Source organism: Leptodactylus fuscus, chromosome 7 (genome assembly GCF_031893055.1).
Source record: "Leptodactylus fuscus isolate aLepFus1 chromosome 7, aLepFus1.hap2, whole genome shotgun sequence".
NCBI lineage: Eukaryota > Metazoa > Chordata > Amphibia > Anura > Leptodactylidae > Leptodactylus > Leptodactylus fuscus.
In genome coordinates, this window is record NC_134271.1 from 104,490,090 (window position 1) to 104,499,019 (window position 8,930).

An 8,930-nucleotide genomic window follows, 5' to 3' on the forward strand; every position below is an offset into this window, starting at 1 on the left:
CTAAAAAACACACAGTGTGCACTGACCCTTAAAGGGAGTCTAGAAATGGCAAAACCTGTTCTAGACTACTTACTGTTTTGGAGCTGTTAATGACATACACTAAGCGCCATTTTGCAGCTAAGAAAATCACATTTTAATCGGTACGTAAATGAGCTTTTTGATCCAGCTGTTGTTACCTGAAGTCGCTGCACATCGGGACCTGTTAAGTATTGCTGGGGGGGTGACCACAGTCAAAAATGTGTGTTCTGGCAGGCATGGCCATTAGAGATGAGCGAGTACTGTTCGGATCAGCCGATCCGAACAGCACGCACGCATTGAAATGAATGGACATAGCCGGCACGCGGGGGGTTAAGCGGCTGGCCGGCGTCAAAACGGAAGTACCAGGTGCTTCCATTCATTTCAATGCGTGCGTGCTGTTCGGATCGGCTGATCCGAACAGTACTCGCTCATCTCTAATGGCCATGCCTTAGAGGCACTTAGAGGATTTGCTCCACAGGAAGAGGGCACTTTGTGGGTACAAAGTGTTTTAGTGGTGGGAGACTCCCTTTAAAGCTGTTGCCTTCCCGAGATAAACCCTTTGTAAATAAAAGCTGATGGGCCCATCTCTGGCCAGACACTTCAAAGAATAAGCCGACTATATATTTTATGGATGCAGCCACAACTTACATACATAGAATACGGTAATATTTGACTGAACGTGACTGTGTGAATGGTCCGCAAAGCATCGCTACAGTACTGTACTGACATAAAAGATGTGAGCCCATTACTCTAACCATAAGGCCATTACAGAGTTTACATCTCGCCATGACACAAAACGCAGCCTGCATATGGAATAACCTCTAACCTCCACCATGGGCCTTTTAGAAAGTCAGAATTTGCAAACATATTGCTGTACATAGAACTTACTACAGTAATTTTCACTAACATTTTCCCCATTCCCTCCATAAAACCCCACAACAAAACTATTGCGCAATTTTATTTTCTATGTTATTCACCAAGCGGGATAACTTCATTCAGCCAAAAGAAAATTACTGGTGATTACTTGGTAATACCAAATTTACCTATTTTATCATGTTTTACTATTTTAAACAAAGTAAAAAAAAAAGTTGTGATCAGTGGAGGGCTCACAGGTAGTAGAAAGCACCTAATAGGAGTACTATGCTAGAGAACTTTGGGGGACATGTTTCAAGGGGTTTTCCAGGTAAAAATGTTTGGTTTTTTTGTTGTTGTTTTTTTTTTAATGTCTGTTAGTGCTACTAATGGGTTAATAAATGCACCCATATACCTTTTAGGCTCCGTTCCCACGGAGTAACGCGCCGCTCATTTAGACACGTAAACACATGTCAGAGTGAGGCGCTTCAAAACAGATTCCATCGACTTCAATGGGTGCAGGCTTACGCGTGCTACACATTGAAATCAGTGGGTTATAAAGCCTCCAATTGAATTCAATGTGTAGCGCGCACAAGCCGGCACACATTGAAGTCAATGGGATCTGTTTTGAAATGCCTCGCTCTGACACTTGTTTACGTGTCTAAATGAGTGGCGCGTTACTCCATGGGAACGGGGCCTTAGGGTGCATGCACACTTCGTAACGCCGGGCGTGTATGAGAGCCGTACACGCCGGCATTACGGCAGACTGCCGAACACTTCCCATTCACTTCAATGGGAGCGCTCGTAACAGCGGCGTTTACGAGCGCTCCCATTGAAGTGAATGGGAAGTGTTCGGCAGCCCTGCTGTAACGCTGGCGTGTACGGCTCTCATACACGCCCGGCGTTACGTAGTGTGCATGCACCCTTAGTGTGTTTTGAGTAATTTCTGGGTGTCTCTGGGGGCTGCTGCTATCTCTGCTTTTGTTTACCAGATCAGCTTCCTTCTATGTAACTTTCTCACTAACTCTCTCTCCCCCCCCCCATACACCCCTTCCTGCCTCTCTAACTATCTTGCCCTTCCCTACCTACCCAACCCAACCCAACGTATACACATACCCCTCTGCGCTTCTTCCTGCAATACAATCCCTCCTCCTGTAAGTCAATAAGACCCTTGCAGATGACCGTGGGCAAGATCAGTGTGCTATCCATGTTTTTCCTCAATAGCACACTATCATTTCTATTGGCCATTGCACACAACCATGATTTTCACTGATCAGTGTGCGGACCGTGAGTCCATGTCACAAAATATAGAGCAGGTCCTATTCCGTTCAGTTCAGTGATGACACACTGTCCGTTTTTGCGGACATACAGCACTGATGCTGAAGTACACTGATGATACAAGGTGCACAAAAAAAGGAACAGTGATTACTAGTTTGTGGACTGCAAAATACACACAATCTTCTGTAACTAGTCTTAGGCTGGGTTCACACCAGCGCTTGGAGTCCGTTTGGGGGATTCTGTTCCCCTATCTGGTTGAAAAATACAGAGAGAAAAGCGCTGCAAGCAAGCAGTGCTTTTCTCTCCGCATTTTTCACACTTTTCAGGCAAGGCGGAGCCCTTTATAGTCTATGGGATCCACGGATTTCCACAGGTAATCGTTTTGGGGGTTTTTTTTGTTTTGTTTTTTGTTTGTTTGTTTGTGGGTTGTTTTTTTTTTACACGGATTAGGTTTCCATCCAGCGGAACCCCAAGCGCACCCCTCAAAACGGAAACCTGAACGCAAATGTGAACCAAGCTTTATGAAGTAGGAAAGATGCAGTTATCAGTAGCACATCTTATGTGTAAACAGGGATGTGATACCAACATTAAACTGAACTATAGCAATGGCTTCTCGTGTACATTGTAGTTGCCTGTGTAATAACCCGATGCAAATGAGCGCCGTCAACTTACTATTTCAACAAGCGGCGCCCAGAAGATCAGCAGTGTAAACAAGTTCTCATACAATGCTGAAAGCACATGCACAAAGAAACAACCTTGTATAGTGCAGGTTACTACACACAAACAGCAACAACTCAAGACGTCTTTTATTTGATACAAGTGATATCAGTCAAGTCATATAAAAGAAACACTATACCTACCCACTGACCCAAAAACATCACATTTCAAAATACGCTGCATGTAGTTAATCTTAGGGTAAGGTCACATGGTGGCAAATGAAGAGGAATTCCTTGTCATTTTAGGCTGCCATTTTCTGGCCAACGCCTATCCGCGACAGGATGGTGATGCAGTGTAAGCTTGCAAGTCTAATGGGCCTAATCATCAGGGAGTCCCGAACCACAGAATCCACAGCAAGATCGAGTAGGACACTTAGATTTTTTGGGGGGCATTCTGCTACGATCTCTGCCACCCATTGATAAAAACACTGCAATAGGTCACCAGTCTGAAAAGTCAATTTGGGCCTGAAAAACCCCTTTAGGCTGGGGCCCCACAAGTTGTAAGCACCGCGGTTTGGCCGTGGCAGAAACACTGTTGAGAAAACACAGTATTTTGCAGTCAATGCAAAGAGGATGGGATTTTAGCTAATCCCATCCACACATTACGGAAAAATACGCGCAGCAGTTTTGGAAATTGGGGCATGTCTATTATACCTACAGAAACACAGGTGTCCCTTTATGTATAATGGAAGCAGAAAGTCTGCAGAGGAAACCTCTTTCATGTGAAAAGCGCTTTGGGAAAAACCATTATGCGTTACCGCCCCATTTTTTTCCCCACAGGGCTTTTTTTCGCTACAGCCTGCTACGTGGGGCCTTAGCCTTAAAGAGGACCTTTCCTAGTTTGGGGCACAGGCAGTTCTATATACTGCTGGAAAGCAGACAGTGTGCTGAATTCAGTGCACTGTCGGCTTTCCCGATCTGTGCCCGGTGTAAAGCGCTATCGGTCCCGGTACGGTAGTGATTTACAGTCAGAAGGGCGTTTCTGACAGCCAGGGACGCCCTTCTGCCCAGCAGCGCCTATCGCGCTGTACAGTGTGAGCAGGGAGGAACGCCCCCTCCCTCTGCTCACAGTACTCGTCCATAGACGAGTATTATCAGGGGTACCCGAGGTACAGATCGGGAAAGCCGATAGTGCGCTGAATTCAGCGCACTGTCTGCTTTCCAGCAGTATATAGAACTGCCTGTGCCCCAGACCATGAAAGGTCCTTTTTAAGGTCATGGTCTTTTTTTGGTTTTTACATTGTCCACTGCTCTCTGCCTCTGATGTAATAGTAAATCATGGGATGAGAACTTGTTAAGTAACATCTAACCCAACCTCTCTGGAAAAAAAATACCTTTAGGCCAGGGCACCACATGGCATAAGCATCACATGGCATAAGCGCCATGGTTTGGCTACAGCAGAAATGCCACAGAAAAAAAAAAAGTACGAGCAAGATGAATGAGATTTCCACATTGCAGAAAAATATGTACAGATGAAATGTTGCAATTTCCAAAACCGTTGTGGATTAGGGAATCGCAGCACGCCAATTTTACATACAGAAATGCTGGCAGTTTCCCTATAGGTATAATGGAAGCAGAAAGTCTGCAGAGGAATTGAAAAGCGCTGCGGGAAAACCACAATTCGTTGCCGCCACGGTTTTTCCTGCAGTGCTTTTTTGCCGTGACCCATTATGTAGGGGCCCTAGGATTAAAGCCATGAAAAACAAAGAGTGTTTTTTTCTGTTTTATTATTTTTTTTAATATACTGTGTGTAACACTAACCCAAAGACGGTGATACACATTAGGTAGCTTTTGCCGAACACTTCTTTGACCATTAGCTATGTTACCCAACACCATACACTTGGCCGAGAGGTGCAGGTGTACACAGCTAATATTTATGACCAGCTTAAAGGGGCTCTATCACTGGAAAAAGTCATTTTTATCTAAACACATCCTTGCATAGGCTTTAGAAAGTCTATTCCACACTTACCTTTAGTATGTAGATTGCCTCAGTGGTCTCTGAATAAGTCAGTTTTTATTCATATGCTAATGAGCCTCCAGCCAGCTCAGTAAGTTCCCAGCAGCCTCCTCTCTCCCATTATCTTCTATGTGTGTGAGGCAAACAGGAAGCGAGTCATCAGGCAGCAGCAGTCTCCCATAGAAAACAGCAGAGAGAGGTGTGCACCATCTATCGTGCACTAGTCTAATTAGCATATGAATATAAACAGACTTATTCAGAAACCACTGAGGCAATCTACATACAAAAGGTAGGTGTGAAATAGACTTTCTAAAGGCTATGCAAAGGTGTGATTAGTTAAAAATGACTTTTCCTAGTGATAGAGCCCCTTATAACCTTATAACCAGGACTGTGGGGTTGGTAGGCCAAACCACCGACTGACTCCTCCATTTTTCCACAGTCAGCCAGAAGCAGTGAAGATCCTATAAATTAAGCCAGCGACTGATTTCCTAGGGAAGTAACAACTATACATCTGATTAAAGTGATTATCTGGATTCTTGGGACAAGTTTGCAGATCACCAGTACAGCTCTCAGTATTGTCTATATACCACAAGCTGTGCTGCCATATAAACTGTAGTGGCGAATGTATGTACAATTCAATGGGACAATACTGCAACACCTGTCTGGGTGCGGAATCCCCGCAGATATAATACTGATGGCCTATCCTAAGGGTCAATGTCAGAAACCAGATAACTCCTTTAAAAATTGTCGGTAAGGCTGGGTCCATAAACTGTTCCCCATATCACTTTAAAAATGCGGCGAGCATAGTCCTGCAAGCAGGACTTATCTTTCCATACTTCTTGGGCAGAAATCTGGCAGACCCCATTATAGTCTACGGGATCCATGGTAACCATGTTATAAGCAGATTGGGCTTCCGTTTTTCGGGTCCAGAACAGAAACCCGAGTAAAATATAGCACAGCCAGGCCACAATTCTTCCAGAGTTCTTGGTTGGTGTTTTCCATCAATTTCCAAGGATTTGTCTGTCATATTTCCAAATTCATACTAACGTCACTATTCTATAGGGTCCACAGGTTTACGCAGGTAACTGCTTTTTAAATGGATTGGGTTTCTGTCTTTCGGGTCCCCAAGTGGAAACGACAAATGGAAACCCCAGCACAGATGTGAACCTAGAGTTACTTCTTTCTGGCGCCAGCCTAAACTGGCCCCAACTACTACTCCATAGCCCTTATTTGTTGCCCAAAACTTTGCAACCTGGGTGCTGCTTTAATTTTTCCATGGCAGTATGAGAAAGGAAAGCTGCACTGTGATTGGTTTGCACAAGCAGAATATTTTTTACATGTCAGTAGTAGCTTGTCAGGTTTTTTTCCCCCCTATCAGTATGTCCTTGGAGTATGGGAGGAACCCCACACAAACACACAGAGAACATACAAATTCCTTACAGATGTTGTCCTTGGCAGGATTCGAACCCAGGACTCCAGCACTGTAAAGAGTGTTAACCACTGAGCCACCGTGCTGCCTGTGGTCAGTTCTTTTACTACCCTGCATTGAACACAAGTCTGGAGTCAGCAGGCCGAAACACCAGCTCTGACTCCCAACAGCCCGTCTCCTACATAAATGGCTGCCAGCCATGCTCAGAACTCCTCTAATTCATGAAAAAAGCCACTGAATGAATTACTACAAAGGTAACAAACTATACATTTCATACACAATTGTTTCATATCATTTACAATAATTAATAGCTTTATTTTGAAGTCGGAGTCAGTAACTTTTTTCCCGACTCCAACTCCACCCCAAACGGACTCATCACCCTTATTTCATTCTGCAGCTTTACTAAAGCATCAGGATCCACCCAGGACGGAGGGGAATAACCCAGCACATTAGAAGCTTATATAATATGGCAATGCCACAGCAGAGGTGACTGCCCTTTCCAGAGAGCACTATGCCCTGCTGCTGTACCAGGTATGCTGTGCCCCTCCTGCTACCCTCTTTACATAAAATAAGGTGCCATGCAGCTACCCCCAATTTACACAGGCTGTTGTCAGTACACTCGTACACTAGACCTGCTGAGTATACACTAATGTGCCTAACTTCTACCCACATACACCGAGCTCTGTGCCCATGTCTACTCATTCTACACCAACTGCTTGATGTTGCTGACGTTTGACCACATACTATGGTGCTGCCAACTTCTATTCATAGTGCATGTGCCCAGCGTGCTCTACAGTCTGTCCCACTGTACCTTGCTGCTGCCAACCTATATACAGCCCACTGTGCCCAACTGCTTCCTCTGCACACAGGAGGACAGCAGCAGGGCACATGATACCCAGATAACACTACCCATCTACTGCCCACAGATCAAAGTGTCCGTCTGCTGGCCCACTCCTGTCCAAAGATCACCGTGCCCATCTGCTGCCCCACTTCTATCCACACATCACAATGCTCATCTGCTGCCCACAGATCACAGTGCCCGTCTGCTGCCCCATTCCTGTCCACAGATCACAGTGCCCGTCTGCTGCCCCACAGATCACAGTGCCCGTCTGCTGCCCCACAGATCACAGTGCCCGTCTGCTGCCCCACAGATCACAGTGCCCGTCTGCTGCCCCACAGATCACAGTGCCCGTCTGCTGCCCCACAGATCACAGTGCCCGTCTGCTGCCCCACAGATCACAGTGCCCGTCTGCTGCCCCACAGATCACAGTGCCCGTCTACTGCCCCACAGATCACAGTGCCCATCTGCTGCCCCACAGATCACAGTGCCCGTCTGCTGCCCCACAGATCACAGTGCCCATCAGTTGCCCCATTCCTGCCCACAAATCACAGTGGCCTTCTGCTGCCCCGCTTATACCCACAGATTACAGTGCTCGTCTGCTGCCCCACAGATCACAGTGCCCATCAGTTGCCCCATTCCTGCCCACAGTGGTCTTCTGCTGCCCCACTTCTACCCACAGATCACAGTGCCCATCAGTTGCCCCATTCCTGCCCACAGTGGTCTTCTGCTGCCCCACTTCTACCCACAGATCACAGTGCCCATCAGTTGTCCCATTCCTGCCCACAGATCACAGTGGCCTTCTGCTGCCCCGCTTATACCCACAGATTACAGTGCTCGTCTGCTGCCCCACAGATCACAGTGCCCATCAGTTGCCCCATTCCTGCCCACAGTGGTCTTCTGCTGCCCCGCTTCTACCCACAGATCACAGTGCTCAGCTTCTTTACCCACAGTGCACTGGCTCCAGTTTTGGCTCATTGTATACACAATGATGCCCCACAAGCACTTCTATGCCCTCCATCTGCCCACTGTGGACAAGGGTATCCTGCTACTGTCCAGCAGACTGAGCCCTCAGTGCCCATGCCAGACCCCGGCACTGCGCATGGTGCCCCCTGAAAACACATGTCCAGTATGGAGAACACAACTTGTTTGCCACTCACCCTCTGACGACACGAACTGTCCCACAGCTGAGGAGCCGCCGCCTCCGGTCTCCACAAACTGCACCTCTGACACAATGATATTGTCCTCCAGCACAGACCCACAGCCCGTGCACACGGCATCTCCCCGGGCCGCGTCCACATCAATGTCGGTACAGCCGCAGCTCTTACACACCCGGCTGCTCATGGTTACGGCTGCTTCTCACATGTGCTCCAAGAAGTCACTGCTAGTGAAGGAGCCAACAGCCGGCCCCAGTCACGGCCTACACACGGCGGCGCTGCAGGCCACTTCCCGCTCCAAATCTCGCGTGAACACAACCATCCACAGCGAGCACTTTACCAACTCTCATACTGAAAATTCGCCGCTAGATGTCGTCGCATCACAAAGAGCAACAGCACAAGCTATTGCCTGTTTTTGTCGCCTGTCTAGGAGCTCACGGCCATGTTATTGGTTTGATGTGCCGATCATTTGTATATTAAAGGGGTATTTCCATATACATAATTATTTTTACATTTGTAGATAATTAAAAGTTAAACATATTTGCAAATATAACTAATTAAATATTTTGAAGAATTTTAAAGATTTTCTCTAAATATCTTGTGGTCACGTCTTGTGGTCTTGATTGGTTGTCATTGGATACAACCATGAATTCAGGAACTTTCTAAGGTTGGAAAATCAGCCATG

The 8,930-nt window shown here is 46.7% G+C and overlaps 1 protein-coding gene across 1 annotated transcript in view; it reads right to left on the reverse strand.

Annotated features, from left to right (window-relative positions):
* The window catches only part of BRF1 (BRF1 general transcription factor IIIB subunit), a 214,121-nt gene extending 205,610 nt beyond the window's left edge, over positions 1-8,511 (reverse strand). The window contains exon 1 of the mRNA XM_075282663.1: positions 8,249-8,511. Coding sequence (XP_075138764.1) covers positions 8,249-8,432 — 184 coding nt within the window. The 5' untranslated portion in view covers positions 8,433-8,511. The remainder of the gene's footprint in view (positions 1-8,248) is intronic.
* Positions 8,512-8,930: the final 419 nt, after the last annotated feature.